This window comes from Clytia hemisphaerica, unplaced genomic scaffold (assembly GCF_902728285.1).
Source record: "Clytia hemisphaerica strain Z4C2 unplaced genomic scaffold, Clytia hemisphaerica genome assembly, whole genome shotgun sequence".
NCBI lineage: Eukaryota > Metazoa > Cnidaria > Hydrozoa > Leptothecata > Clytiidae > Clytia > Clytia hemisphaerica.
Genome location: NW_027103974.1, coordinates 2,010,882 through 2,026,247, shown reverse-complemented (window position 1 = coordinate 2,026,247; position 15,366 = coordinate 2,010,882). Strand labels below are relative to the sequence as shown.

Here is a 15,366-nt window from a genome sequence, read left to right as displayed (position 1 = left end):
AGTTGGGTGAGTATGTTCTCTAATTTGACATAAAATTCATAAAACTTACTAAGTTTCCCAGTCAACTGCATCGCACCCACGGTCTTCAAAATATCGTCAGCCCCGGGTTTGACACCAAGTATCTGATTTGTATCTTGTTCAAACGTGCTGCTATGGAAACGCTGTGATTGTTGAAGTCTTTGTTCTTCCTCAGTTAGACTGTCCCTTTTCCGGGCGTTTTCTAACCGAGCGCCATTGGGCGTTTTTGCAGAGTTGTGGGCGCTATTGGCTTTTAGTAATTGCAGGACTTGTTCACGCGTGATTGTACCGGTATGTCGACTGTTGGGAACGATTGAATGTTTTTGATGTTGATGCGGTATTGGGATGTTCGACGCATGTGGTGAAGTGAAGTGTCTTCGCTTTGCATTTTCTGACATCACCTAAAAATTCAAAAGGTTCTGGTCGTACGAAATTTTTCTTTGATCATTTCAATATCTCCATACTCTCACACTATTTAATCTTTTCAACCTGTGTCTCCTATACTGCATTTCCGTAATTTATTAAGTCAGTTGCAAATAGTAAGCTTTTGGTATCTGTTACTTTGGAAAGCAATCTTGGTGTTCGTATGCTCACAAAACTTAATCTTTAAGAGATAGCCAGCTGTTTTCAGGGCATTTCCTTAATTTATTCAATAAGTTACAAAAAGCAAGTATTTGGTATCTGTGCTTTGGAAGGTAACCTTGGTACTTATGTGCTTTCAAAGTTTAACATTTAAAGGCATAGCCAGTGGAGTCTCCGTAATTCGAACACGGACGGGGAACACAAATTTATTCGAGTTAAGGAAATTTCGAGTTATGGGGTATGGTTTATAAGACGTTGACAACTGTAGGACCCTTAAAAAGCTTGTTCAAGTTAAGGAAGACATTCGAATTATAGAGGTTCGAGTTAAAGAGTCTCTTTTGATTTTCTTAACAACTCGCATTCCACTTTTTAAACAAACGAACCTTTTGCTTCTTTAAGCCTTCTTGTTCCCTTTGGAAACCACTTCCCATTGCAATCTTCAGGAGTGGATTACCACCAGCTGTGGCGAAAGCGTCAGACATCAGGTTTGCAAGAACAGTGTTGGCATTCATATTTTTACCTCCACCACCTATAATGATAATATTAATAAAATGATTAAAGAATGCCAATCGCTAACACAGACTTTTTCATACGTCACGAACAACGATTTCCTCGTTTTCAAAATATTGCTATTAATTGACTTTCAGGAGAGTTCATAAGAAGTTTACTCTAATCAAATGGTAATGGTTTCAAAACGACGCAGTCGTTGCACTCAAAATAATTTATGAAAAGACCTATCACAGAACAGTTTATGGGTCGGTGATAGCCAGTGATGTGGTGGCAGCAGGGAGCAAACACCTAGCGGGGAACGTTAAAGAAAGAACGCCAATCATTAGTAAAACTCGAAATGTCGACCGCACGTTCGTTTTTATAAAAACCTAAAATAGGGAAAAAGAATAAAAAGAAGAAAATCCTTAAAAATGGCGGAATATTCGGTTTGACCCAAAACCCAAAGATATTTCCAACCACGCCACTGTGGTTAAATAAGGCATCAAAAGCAATCATTAATCTACATGTCATAAGAAACCATCGATATTTAGTGGCTATTACCATACTGTATACAAAGACAATCGATTCTTACCAGCACCTTTTCCACTACCACCGCCAGCGGCGCCGCCACCTCCATCTCGTTTTCCGCCACCAGCAGCTTTATTGTTTCCTGCTCCAAAGGCTTTTGCAGCTGCACCAAAACCGCCACCTCCGCCTCCTCCAAAAGTAAGAAACGAAAAATATGAGAAAAATATGAGAAAAATATGAGAAAAATATGAGAACAATATATTCATGTATATTTGGTGATCACATTAGGTGTGAACCAAAAAAGGCAATTTTCATGTTCAAAATCTTTTCGAAATTTCTTTGAAAATATACATTTATCCAAAGAAACCAAATCTATCAAAATTGATGCAAAATAAAAATTAGTGCTAATTAAAAACATTGGACTTTTCATAATAGAGTAGTAGAGTAGTTGATTACTAGTATATCCCAAGAGATAAGAAATCACGTGCTAGGTATGGAACCGTAGAGGTTATTGAGGTGCCAGCTACTGAAACTGTGGTTGATAGTAAATTTCACAGACTTCACTTTTGAATGGTGTATTAATTCTCAAAGAGAAATACTAGAAATAACTAAGTGGTATATATAATTACCTCCACCTCCACCTCCACCACCACCGCCACCGCCAGCTAATGCAGCAGAAAGGGCGTCCATAGGCGGTAGAGCACCTCCTCCACCCGCACCCATTCCAGCTCCAGCCGCAGTTAATGCATTCATCTGATTGGCTAATGCCATGTTCGCTACACCCAGATTGCCAATGGAATTTCCTGCTGCTGTTCCTGCTAGTGCTCCTAGCCCAACAGCTGCACCTCCTGCTCCTCCTCCTCCCAGTGCGTTCGCAGCACCAAGTCCAGCGGCAGCTCCTAGACCACCTGCTCCTAATCCAGCAGCACCACCTAGTCCACCAAGGAGTCCTCCAAGTGCACCACCGGCGCCACCACCACCAAGTAGTCCAGCGAAAGGAGCAGCGAGTGCACCTAAGCCACCCAATCCATTAGCTAACCCAGCCGCCATTCCAGTGGCTCCGGCAGCGTTAGCTGCTGCATTCCCACCATGGAAAGCCGATAACATGCTTGCGGCGTTTTGGGTACCAGTAATTGCGTTTGCTGCGTTGGATAAGGCTTGTGTTGTCATGAATCCTAAATGATTGTTCATTGCGTTCAAAGGACCAGCTGTGGCCGCAGCAGCGTTCGCCGCCGTTGCCGCTGCATTTTGTGCGGCGGCGGCTTGCGAACCACCCACCATAGCAGCGTCTACACCGTGTTGAGTTTTCAAACCTTCGACCTCACCAACAAGTTTTGATATGGCGTTCATAAGCACTCCCATTTGAGCACTCATCTTAGCTCCGGCTATAGTATCTCCAGGACCTCCAGCTCCACCAGCACCTCCAACTCCTGCAGGACCTCCAGGGCCACCTGCAGGATCACCGGCAGTCCCAAAAGCGCCCCCTGGCCCTCCAGCGCCACCGATTACTGCTCCTGCGCCGCCTGAGCCATCAATCTTGCCAGAAAGTGTTGCAAGCTGCATACCGAGGTTTCGCATAGTTTCTTCAAGACGTGCTTGACCTTTCATCTCTTGAGCTTCAAAAGCAAGGGCGTCAGGAGACATACCGCCTGCTCCTGCCCCCATAGCTCCTCCAGCTCCACCAAGGCCACCTCCTCCGCCTAAAAAACGAAAAAAAGGGTCAAAATAGTCAACACAAATTTTTAGCCATGAACTTAATGCAAAAGTGAAGAAGATAAAAAGACAAGAGTCAACGTAATTTTCCGTCCCCCTGAAAATTGATATTCGTATATTGTGATACAGGATACCCCTGTTCAACGTCAAACTACCTACAGAAGTGTCAATCCGCCTTTTTTTCGAGGAAGAATCAAATAGAAAAAAACTAAACATATCAATGATACTGAAAATGTAACGACTATAAATAATAACGACTTAACTAATTTAAGAAATATTTTTACCTCCACCGCCACCAGCACCTCCGGCTCCACCACCGCCGTTTATTTTGTTCGCCAAACCAGATATCGCACCCTCAATTTTCCCTGTAAGAAAAAAAGAACGGTTAGATAAGGTTAAAAATCTTGAGGCTAACTCATAACCCAAAATGTATGATGATTTTAATTGAAAATCTCTTGTTAACAAACTATAAACTGCACAACGTATGCTAGAAGTAATGATACGGTATTACGAAAAGTTTATAAAAGAATTATGAAGCTTCACTATAAACAAAGTTTATTTGGTTTGACATACCTAACGTAGAAGCCAACATAGCTTGGCTCCTCATATTTCCCATTTGAAGGGCGTTCGCTTGTACGGACGCTTGTTGCTGTTGCATGGCTGCTTGCAAAGCCGCTAAAATAGGAGAAAAATAACTTATAGTTAGTGCTTTGTGATGAAGGATTCAATTTCCTTTCATTGAAAGGCGAGTGTGATTAAAGTCTGTCTCAAAAGTTTTTTGACGGATTTCTGAAAACAATAGCAACAATATTTTTTGCGATACTCACTGTTTTTTCACTCCATTTAACCCCTCGGATTAGATCTGTGGCTTAGACTGTCAAAGAGATTTCAGCTAAAACTATAAAGTCTCTTAGCCTTCTTTTACAAGTAAGTATGCCGCAACTCACCTAATCCACCTGATCCTTCTCTCGTTCCACCTGACGTTTGCATTTCATCCATCCGAGCGCCCATCATACCCACCATGTTCCCAAGACGTTGAACTTCTTGCAGAAGTAGGTCATCTAAAAGAGGGAGTATAAGTTAACAAAATAAGACTTCAGACAGCCTACCTCCAAATGAACAGCCCTTAAGGGTTTGTGAGATGACTCAAGGGACAACGTCGTCTTGTTTTCAATATTGAAAGACTAAATACAGTAGGCTGTCGCTTATTCGAATCTTTCTATAATTCGAACTAATTCCCGCTTAAAATATCATATGAATCTCTCTAATTCGAACAAATAATTAAAACATAACATTGTCACCATTTAAAGCTCAATGTCTGTTTAGAAAACGCCTTTCCAACAACAATTAAAAGACTAGAATCATCGAAAATAAAAAGCATGAATTTACACGATCATTTCTAAGTCAAATATATTCTTTTTCCGAAGGTGTGGACAATAGCAGCAAAGCTATATGAATCAGTAAATCTTCGCGATTCTCGAAACCATATTGTTTCGCCTATAGAGGTTGTCATGCTTTGTGAAGTTAAGTAATTTCCGACATCATGGAAGTAAACATTCGATTTGCGTAGGTGTTTGCTTCTACAGATTCGAATGTTTGCTTTCATAATGGCGAAAATTACGTAACTTTACGAAACATGAAAGACCTCCATTGACTTACTGTGTCCACCAGTCAAATTCATCATATCAGTACGGAATTTTTCAAGTTCGTAAATCGTTTTCATCGGCATGTGATGGTTCAAACCGTCAAGCGTAAAGTCACCCGTAGAGTCGTCCCAAAGGGCGTCGCCGATCACCCTAGCGCCCTCAGAGATTCCTATGTAGGGCGTTATTTCATCAGAGTATTGTATAATTTGTGTGAGGTTGGTATGGTTTTTATGAAAATGCTGATGCTCAAGGTTTGTTTCCCATCGTTTTGATCCCGTTATCGTCCCGTCAATGCCGTTCTTATCACCGTCACGGAAGTCCTTTTTGAGAGAGCTACCGTGGTCGGAAGACGCTTCCCGTCGTTTAGAAACCGTTGCCGTCCCGTCATCGGTGTTGCTGTTATTGCGGTCACGAAAGTTCTTCTTGAGAGAGCTACCGTGGTCGGAAGACGTTTCCCGCCGTTTAGAATTATATCCTCGCAAGTGTTTGTGGGTATTTTCCTTTGTATCGTCATTTTGTCTAGACTTTGTTTTTAAACCTTTCGGTGACGTCTTTTTGGTACCATAGTTCGTTCGCTGCTTGCCGTATTTGTCTAGAGTTACGGTAAGAAATCGTGCAATATTTGTTATGTTTACGAAATTTTGTATGCATTTCATTTTATTGATTTTTGATTGTGTTGGAAAGACGTTTTCAGGCTATTATATGCCGCATCATAGTTTGCGCGCGTGAATTTCTTGCATTTTTAGCGCTGTTGAAAAATATATTTCAAAAATATGAAAAAGTACCTCGTGTATGGTTTAAGTGATATCTGTTACGTTCGTTGAAAGGCTGTGTGTAACGTTTACTCCCTGGCTGCACGCTCTCTAAAGGTCAAAACAGAGAAAAAGAGAATTTTCAGAACTGTTTTTTCGCCTGAAAACATCTTTCACAAAACAACCAAATAGTACACCTTTTCGACCGTAGTCGCGCAGTCAGGTGCGTGCCACTTTATCATTTAGTTATCCTACTAAACTCGATCCAATCTTTTTTATCTTTATCTATTGCCTATAGGTGCAAAAAAAGACTGGCACGGTTTTAGGGTGGTAAAACAGACAAAAAAATGCCCGCGCGGCAACTGGCGGCTACGGTCGTATTATCGTAAAAGGTGTATTGTCTAGTTACAGTGGGTAAAGTAAAAGCTACCTCTCTGAGAGGGTATAAGTTTTAGCGTAAAGAAGTCATTCCTGTCGAGATAAAGTCTGTATGTTCTCAGTCATTTGACGTCAGGCATGCTCGTTCACAGATGGTTTTGGTTTACAAAATATAAAATTCACTCTGTTAGCCATATTGGCAGAAAATGTTGCAGGAAATATTCGTATTTTCCACAGTTTTAATAAACATTGGGCTATTCCAGAATTAGTGTGTTTACAACCCCTATGGTGAGGAGGTGTGACGTCCAGAGTGGTCTGGAAAATAAAAAATCTAAGGGGTCTGGTTTTTCAAGTGTATAAATCCAGGGTGGTCAGTGAAATGAGGTGGAAAAATCCAGGGTGGCCAGTGAAATAAGATAAAAATCCAAGAGGGTCCTGAAAAATTGAAGAAAATCAATGGGGCCAACTTTCCCAAAAAAGACCTCCTCAACATTGATACAGGGTACAACCTATTTCTGGAATAGCCCATTTCAAAACAAACCAATTATTATTTAATTAATTAATTATTTATTGTTCTTACTTCTTGTTCCATTTTCCATTTTATACACTTGAAGGTCTTCGTTAACTTGTCTTTTGTTTGTTACTGCTTCCTCATTGGTTGGTTGAGGAATAGCTGCTTTCTGATTGGTCGAATGTTGAAAAGCTGTCCTCTCATTGGTTGATGGGCTACCATGTGTTTTGACCAACGGAACTAAATGATGCATGTTGTTCTATGAAAGAAATATTCAGAAAATGGATGAAAATTTAGCTCAAATTGTTATTAATTTTGGGATCGTATCAACAAAGCAACCCTAGCTGACCCAGATGGCACACAACGTTTATTTAACGTTCAAATAACGTTATTTGGACGTTATGAATGTCACATGGACGTTACGTTGACGTTGTGTGCCGTTTGGGGATAAACACAACCGTTTCTTAATGTTTAACTAAAGAAATACTAACGTAAAGATGGGCGTTGTTGTGCAGTTTTATCGCAACTGGAAAGATATTTTATGTCAAAAAAGAGGATCTCTTTTATCGAAATAAGCATGGCAGACGATCAGACATCATGCTAAAATAAGGATGCCACACACCGAAATGAAACCAAAAGATTTTTAATTTAGAGGGTCATAGGGGCTTGACCAAAAAAGCGTAATATATCGTGTTTAATATTCAAACCTTTTTCATGCTTTCAACAGCGTCTTCAAGGGTCTGTTGCTTACGTTGAGAATTTCGTTCAGATTTACTCAAAGACTTATGGGATGGCCCATAATACTCTGGTAATTCGACACGAACTATATCACGACGTGTTCCGGTTCGTTCAGTATACGGTAACGGCCGGTTCGGACCGATCGTATGAACAAAACGTTTCCATACTGGTTGTCCCGGGTTATAATATGGATAGTAGTGAGGGTCTGTAAAAAATAGAAAAAAGAAAACTCTTAGCTCTCAATAGACCTTTTCATAAATTACGTTACAAACATCACTTGCCTTGTTTTGAAATTATTGCCATGGTGATTAACTCACAGTGGGTTATATTAAAACTACTTCCTATTCATAAAAATCATTTAATGTCTCAAGAGACATTATCACCATGGTAAATGTTTTAATACGAGGCAAGTGATGCCCGTGACGTATTTTATGAAAAGGTCTATAATGGCCTCTAAAGCTTTAAGCGAGTCTGAAAATAATTTCATTTATCTTGATACAAAAGTTTGGCTGTATTTCTTATAAACTAACACCCTACACCCTCTAATTCTTGCATTCACAATGGAGTATACTTTTCAGAAAAAAATACGACCAGGGGTATATATTTTGATACCAAAAAGGGTGGTATAGATGTTAGGATAGCTTAAAACTTCAAAGTTAACGTAACATCAATACGATATGCGTTAGTTAAGATGACGTCAATTCTCCTAACGGAACCAGTCGAAAAAGCAGACATTCGACCCCTATCTGACTATTTTACGCTATAAGAATTTGGTAACTAGCTATAATTACAATGTTTGGTTTCTGAAAACTAGCGTAGCCAATCAAAATTACTCATTCAAACTTACTAGGAGAACTTCTTGGGATGCGTGACCGTTTCCCTATGGACTTATTCAAAAACGTGACGTAATTCAATAACGACTGCGCCTGGTTTGAGATCTCCTCTTGAGTGCATTGCTGTGGATTGATACAGCCACGTTTCCATGAAGGTCCAATACCGAGGAGAGCGGCCGCTCCAGCTGCAGCACCGCCTGGTCCAGCTCCTATATTGAAGAAAAGGAAGAGTAAGATAGCTTTAACGAGTGAGAAAGAACCACACTTTTGAAGAGACATGTTGTGAAAAGTATTATCCCTCATTGGCGCTCCCCTGCACTCCAGAGCAGATCTAATTGAATAATACGTCAGGTCCTTGCTATTTAAAAAGTTTGCATAGATGGACTTTTAACTTGTTCATAAATTATACAAACAAAAGTTCGTAAACGCAGAAGTTCTGAGATATCGTCAAAGTATCTATGATCACTCATTCAGAATAACTAATTCTTTGAAATCATTCAAGGAAATATCAGGTACTGTTCTTACCTAGACCCAGGCCTCCTAGAGTTGAACCACCAATCATACTAGCGGCTCCGTTTAACCCTGCGGACATAGCGGACCCATGGGTGGCCGCGTTCGCCATTGCAGGTCCGAAATGATTGGCCAATCCAGTCCCAGCGGCCGCGAGGAAATTGTTGAAAGAACCTTTTCCCATGGCATCGCCGAATTGTGCGAGACCGCTAAACAGTCCGTTGACAACTTCATCTGAAAAAAAAGAATAATAGTTAAAATTCTTGATATTTATGCCGTAATCTTTTATACGGAAACACCCGTTGATGCCTTCTTTTATGAACAACAAAGAAAAAATATAACGAACTCAGGCTTGAATTAAAGGTTGTTTTACACACGCAATTTTTTTCAGTTGACATGAAATCTTTAAAATAATTATTTAAGAGTCTTAGCAGAATTATCAATACAGTAAACTCTCGCTTATTCGAATTCTTCTATTATTCAAATCTTTCTATAATTTGAAATTGTTTCCAGCCCCTTTCAAGGAGAAACCCTCTTAAAATACTTTCTATAACTCGAAACTCTCTGTAATTCGAACAAAATAAGATTCCCGTATAGTAAGACATGTGTAAGCAACACTTATTTTTAGCGATTAGGATCCTGCTGGGTGTGGCGTTTCTTTTAAAATGATCAATCACATAATGAGGCTAGACTTGAACTCAAAGAATTGAAAATGCTGGTAAACATTCCGAGGCGAAAAACCCTAAATGATCAGAACTAAAAAAAAACACTGGTCAATGTGTCTTGTAAGGAAAAATGACATCATCAACTTACTTGCGCCACCACCGAGTCCCATTTTCAATCCATCGGAGAAAGTTTTGCCGGGAGAAACACCAAGCATACTCATTGCAGCTTTGGTATCCTTGCTATGCCCACCAAGAGCTTCAGAGAGTTTGTCATTCAAACTAGCCCCTGCTCCTCCAGCTAATGATGCACCACCAAAGGCTAAATAAAGGAAATGAATGAGTATTAAATTTTGAATTTGAATTCTCACACTAGAATTTTGTATAATTTCCCCTATTATTTTCAAAAGGAGCCACAACTTAAAGTACCCAGCACTAAAATTGACAACCTGCTTAAAGTTAAACTGATTTTAGGACTCTAGTCTTTGATATAATAGCCTAGGTACATCAATGAACATATACTCACCGGCTGCACCAGCACCACCAGCACCAGCACCAGCACCAGCACCACCACCAGCACCGCCCGCACCACCTGCACCTCCAGCTCCACCAAACATACCACCCATGCCTTCTGAGAGGGCGCTTCCAGCTTTGGAGATAACACCAGAGAGGTCGGTGAGAGCTTTGTTCAGCATTTTATCAGCTGGTCCTCCGCTTCCTGCGAAATAAAGAAAGTATTAAACACTGTGAACCACAATTACGGTCGAAATAAATTGACATTTTAATGTATTTTAACGTTTTCAGAATTTAACGTTCGGCCGAGAATTGCTATTTTAGCACTGCCACTTTCTTTCAAGCCTTATTCGAGCAAAGTTGAGCTTTTAAATCCTAAGATCCGAAGGTCTTCCTAAGTCTTAAGTTTCATGTTAAAACTCAGAGTAAAAACTCCACCTGTAGTTTAAGGCGCTTAAAAATCATTTGTGGTGTTTAAAATTTTGCCGGGAAATCCTCTTTGTCTCAAATATTTTGTCCATGATAGCAGTTTTAAATTTAATTATGCATCATTAAAATAGCATATTCACCTATCAAAATCGTTCCATCTGAATTTTACTTACCTAAACCACCATCTCCACCACCACCAGCACCACCACCGCCTGCACCACCAGCACCAGCACCTCCTCCACCTTTACCACCCTTTCCACCACCACCACCGCCACCGCCACCGCCACCGCCGCCACTAGCAAAGGCGGCTGAGAGAGCATCCGCGCCTAAAGAAAATTGAAAGGTTAACTTAGAGGTCAATCCTTCTAATGTAAAAACAAAAATAAAAGCTTTTTTGAAATAACAACTTTATATATACGAAAATTTGGAATCAAGCCTTGCCAGAACCTAAGAACTAATATCACGGCCAATTATATCAGAAATATTAATTTAAGTGAAAAGACAAGAATATTAAGAAAAATTAGGAAATGGCAAGTCTGATCAGTTTCTTACCAAAATAAATTTTAAGTTAAATTTGAAATATAAATCTTACCTCCGCCTGCGCCAACTTTGTTGGGCGGTGGACCACCACCACCAGGAACGTGAATGTTACCGGCACCAAGAAATGATCCACCCCCAGCAGCAGCTCCTGAAAGTGAGCAAAGTCAAAGTCAAAGCTATTGATTGGAATTATCTGTGTTTTTGTGCAAAACACAACACTAAGTTCTTTCAATATCATCAGGAATATTCGTAAAAAATTAAAAAAGTTAACAACATTTTGTCACCTCTTATTTCTGTTCTTATTGTGAAGATTTCTTTGGTGCAACATGCAGTTGCATTATAGATCTTGAATTTTTCGGAAAACTACATCATTGAGAAAGTTGCAACAAAGCTGTTTACAAGATAGAACGCTGCTCAAGTGATATAAAAAATTACAAGGTAATAGTACAATCAGAAACGTCTTCCTCCAAAACAAAAGAGTCAAAGCAAAGCATCCCACATAATGCTATTATCACACAAAAGATACTGCAAAGTCTGACATTCCTACCATACACTTCGCTACACTAATAATGCAAATTCTATGAAACTCTAAAAATATTATTTACTAGTGAATTCAACATATTCTGAAAACTGGAATGAATAAAGAAGTACATAGTATTTATCTCTGTCTAATGGTTTAAGCCAGCCAGATATCTTTTATATTATAAATCTATTTTAAATCTAGTATTTACTCCCTAAAGCACGACGCAATCATCCATTCTAATCTTTAGTCTAGAGTTCGGTGAACGGATCGAGTTTCAATCTCGACTATGAAATACTGGCTCCAAATAACAGAAGTTCATGCATGGGTATCTTACCCCTTGAACGTTCCTTTGAGTTATAAGAGGCTAGAGGATTAGCCTTTGTTTTAGTTGAACGATGAATCTTTCGACGACGATGTCGCTTTCTTAATCTTTGACGAAGTTTTTGTTTCTTTCCAATGATTCGATCAGTCCTTAATTGGCGATGATGCAATTTTTTCCTTTTCTTTCCGGTCTTCAAAATGTTCTTCGTTTTCGGAGACACTAGCTGTCTGGTCTGCGAATTATCCTCTTTAGTTTTTGTCGATTTGACAATAATATGAGAATTCATTCTCCTGTCTTTCATTTTATTTATTTTGGCATGTCTTCCATGATCTGCATTTTGATCTGTAATGTTGTTGGACACGCTGTGTTTAGTCTCAGAATTATCTTTCGATATTTTTGATGATTTTAAAATACCAACTGCTTTGTGACTTGAAATCTTCTTTGTGTTTGCCAATTGTTCCGGGTCAGTATTTTTGAGGGTCATGTTCTTCGGAACACTGTGTCTGGTCTGTGAATTATCTTCAATTATCTTCGTTGATTTGACGATACCTGAATCTGGTTTGTGATTCTTTGTTCCAGATTTTTCCTCCAAGTCTGCATTTTCCTCTTGCGTTGAGTTTTTCGGTACACTGTGCCTGGTCTGCGAATTATCGACCCCTTGATGGCCCTGCTGTCTCAAAGTTTTGATTTCGCTTAACAAGGCGTGAAGTTGTAAGGACATTTTTTGTCGGTCAGATAAATCACTACGATCGTCAAGTTTCATTTCACGCCCTTTTCCTGTTTGGACTGCCACATGGGTGCAATTAAGTCGAGTGAAATTCTTCATTAAACCCGCCGCCATTTGTTTAAATTCGCCCTTTTCTTCACACCCTCCGCAACCACCCGCGCAATTCAAAATACCAGTCATTGCCATCAAGCTCATTGGCGTAGCTTGGGCAGGTGAAGCACCCGACAAACCAGACATATCCGGCATATCAGCTAGGATCCCATTCATTAAATCTGAAGTTCCACCAAAAAGATTTCCGTCAGTTCCAGTGGCTCCTTGGGTGTTTCCGATGACTTGATTATAACCGGAAGTCACTCCAGCATCATGGGCGGCACTGATGATACCTGAAAAGAGTGAAGGGAAGCTTATACTCTTAATGTGATAAGATAACATCCTCTGGAATTTGGCAAATTTTTGTCCCTTTGGACAGAGTTTACTATGCTTAGTTAATAAAAAGCTGTTTACGAGACTGGCTAGCCAAGTTAACTCCATGGTAACAATCAGATGACCCCATATAAAGTGTTTCGAGTAGATTCAATGCGCCTAGCAGAAGTCATTCAAACTTCTTGTAAAATATTGAAGAACAATATTAGGAGAAAAATTAAGACTATTGAGAGCATTTTGTAAGGCTTCTATGAGGCAAGTGGACCAAAGTTTTTAGTTTGAATTATAGATTTAATTTAAGATTTACGTTTCTATTGATTTTGAATTAATGAGCTAACATGTTTCAATGAAATTTTGTGTGATGGAAGATAACAGGTTTTTAAAAGAGGAAAGTCATTTTCAGAACTCTTCTTGCGCAAATTTTCTTATAAAAAACATTTTCTCTCGCGATCAGCCATGTTTACAAAAATCCCGATTTTCGTGATTTTTTTACTTGGCCTCGTTCAAAATCGGTTTGCTGTTGTTCTAGTACTCCGTTTATTTTAATTTTTGGAGAGATTGCAAGGGATAGTTTGAGGATTCTGCTGCACAAAGGAAGTTCTATAGAAGTTTGTTTTTGGTTGTTTTTTTCAAGTTCAAAGACGCTCGTTCGTGCACTGGGGCCGTTCGTGCACTGGTGACTTGACTCTAATATAAAAGTTCTTTAAAGTAAGGAGTTGGTATGTATAAAGTAAAATCATCCTGTTGATATTGCCCAATTTTGAGCCAAGGTATACTTAATAATCCGATAGCCTGCAGAGATGACCTTGGTATCGAGAGTATATGGGTTTTATTACATTTCCTATTAGTATAGTCTATACTGACTCGAAAAAGTCAAAATTGCCTTAAGTGTTATGTTTATAAGATACACACCATGAATAATTGAACAAGTATAAGGTAAAATGAAAACTCACTTTCTTCTCCCCCTACACCATCACCACCACCACCTCCATCTAAATGATGAGCACCGCCCATTACACCAACGCCTGTATGAAATGCCGCCACACCATGCCCACCATTTAGATGATTGCTTTGAATATTGGCGGGGCCCATAAAACTGCCGCCCGCTCCGTGGACAAGACTACCTGAAAACAAGATACACTTCTCTTTAATTGTATCACTGCGCGCACGAAATCAACCACCTCTTCAAAATTACTAGGTAAAGCTCTAAGCTAAGTTTGCACTGCAAAGAACTATTCAACTAATGTAACTAAGCTTCTGTTTCACTCGAAACTACAGCCTACATATCCTTTGCTATTATAAACTTGTACATAAATTTTTCCCTTTTTTCTTAAAGTTTTACATCGGCACAAACCGGTTCAACATTTCATCCAATGTTCGAAAAATGTAATATAGGGAAAATACAAAAAAAAAAACGAACCTCCAGCCCCAACGGTACCACCAGCAACACTTCCCAATCCACGATTCAAAAACAAATTTCCTCCTGGAAAGAGAAGAAAAAAAAACAATTTCACACACGTAACAAAGCAATGATAGATCCAAAGTTTATCTAATTCACTGTTAAATTCCAAGCGAATATGGAAAATTTGATATTTTAATGGTCATTCAGGTTAATGGAATGTCCCATAATTTGGAACGTTATATTGGAAGTCAATTAAATACCCAGTCCGTCAATAACTGACTATTGACGGTCAATAAAAACTGTTTATACTCAGAGAGCCAATAAAAAAACATTCGATGTAGTCAAAATCAATGATTTTTGAACTTGATTCGGGCCCCTGAATCTTTTTGTGTTATGGTTAAAAGGTGTAGCCTATTGCAGTATAAGGGTTTGTGAAGATCATCAAAAGAGGTGAAACTTACCGCTAGTAGCCGAACCGAAGTCCCAAGCACCATGAGCAGCCAGTTGATCTGCTGCGTGAACGGAGCCAAGAGAACCTTGACCGGCTCCGCTGTTGGCTGCAATACCGCCGGCACCAAGCCCCGTGGCTGCTGAACCTGTTGAAGGAATGATGCAGAAATATTAGAAATAAAATTAGATTCATAATTACAGTATCTAATGCAAAGAAAGATAATGTTAAACAGTGAATTGCCTATAAAATACAAATACAAATGAACACAAGACTTATTTTTAAATGTATGAGGTGAAAAGGCTGCGATCAAAGATGCTGTACATAAAAATTTAGCGAAGAACGAAAAAAAATGTTTACCGAGTCCATAAGCACCACCAGAATTATGCTGTTCACTTAAGCCACCAGCAGTACCCATTTGACTTCCAAGACCAGTGGCACCCGCCAAACCACCCAAACCGGTCATTCCGCCCGTTCCAAGAAGCGCACCTGTCATGGCGCCACCAGCCGCACCTAGTAGTAAATCATAATGGATATTTTCAAGATTAATTTAGAAGGTTCCAGAAAATGGCAGATAAATGGAATCCATGGTAAAATCGAGTTTAAGTTAATTTGTAGAGTTTAGTGCACTATTTTCACAGCAGGCTTGCCTGAATTTCTAGATAAAAAATGAAGTCTT

The 15,366-nt window shown here is 39.4% G+C and overlaps 1 protein-coding gene across 1 annotated transcript in view; it reads right to left on the bottom strand.

Moving 5' to 3' along the window:
* Nucleotides 1-15,366, bottom strand: part of LOC136810771 (uncharacterized) — a 108,963-nt gene that overhangs the window by 15,032 nt on the left and 78,565 nt on the right. The window contains exons 49-69 of the mRNA XM_067067373.1: nucleotides 15,048-15,200; nucleotides 14,701-14,835; nucleotides 14,258-14,320; nucleotides 13,791-13,961; nucleotides 11,700-12,797; nucleotides 10,895-10,990; nucleotides 10,476-10,628; nucleotides 9,887-10,078; nucleotides 9,512-9,682; nucleotides 8,714-8,932; nucleotides 8,203-8,397; nucleotides 7,325-7,560; nucleotides 6,687-6,876; nucleotides 4,990-5,568; nucleotides 4,278-4,391; nucleotides 3,904-4,005; nucleotides 3,615-3,695; nucleotides 2,247-3,317; nucleotides 1,682-1,807; nucleotides 984-1,129; nucleotides 50-419 (exon numbers count right to left, since the gene is read on the bottom strand). Coding sequence (XP_066923474.1) covers nucleotides 50-419; nucleotides 984-1,129; nucleotides 1,682-1,807; nucleotides 2,247-3,317; nucleotides 3,615-3,695; nucleotides 3,904-4,005; nucleotides 4,278-4,391; nucleotides 4,990-5,568; nucleotides 6,687-6,876; nucleotides 7,325-7,560; nucleotides 8,203-8,397; nucleotides 8,714-8,932; nucleotides 9,512-9,682; nucleotides 9,887-10,078; nucleotides 10,476-10,628; nucleotides 10,895-10,990; nucleotides 11,700-12,797; nucleotides 13,791-13,961; nucleotides 14,258-14,320; nucleotides 14,701-14,835; nucleotides 15,048-15,200 — 5,661 coding nt within the window. The remainder of the gene's footprint in view (nucleotides 1-49; nucleotides 420-983; nucleotides 1,130-1,681; nucleotides 1,808-2,246; nucleotides 3,318-3,614; nucleotides 3,696-3,903; nucleotides 4,006-4,277; nucleotides 4,392-4,989; nucleotides 5,569-6,686; nucleotides 6,877-7,324; nucleotides 7,561-8,202; nucleotides 8,398-8,713; nucleotides 8,933-9,511; nucleotides 9,683-9,886; nucleotides 10,079-10,475; nucleotides 10,629-10,894; nucleotides 10,991-11,699; nucleotides 12,798-13,790; nucleotides 13,962-14,257; nucleotides 14,321-14,700; nucleotides 14,836-15,047; nucleotides 15,201-15,366) is intronic.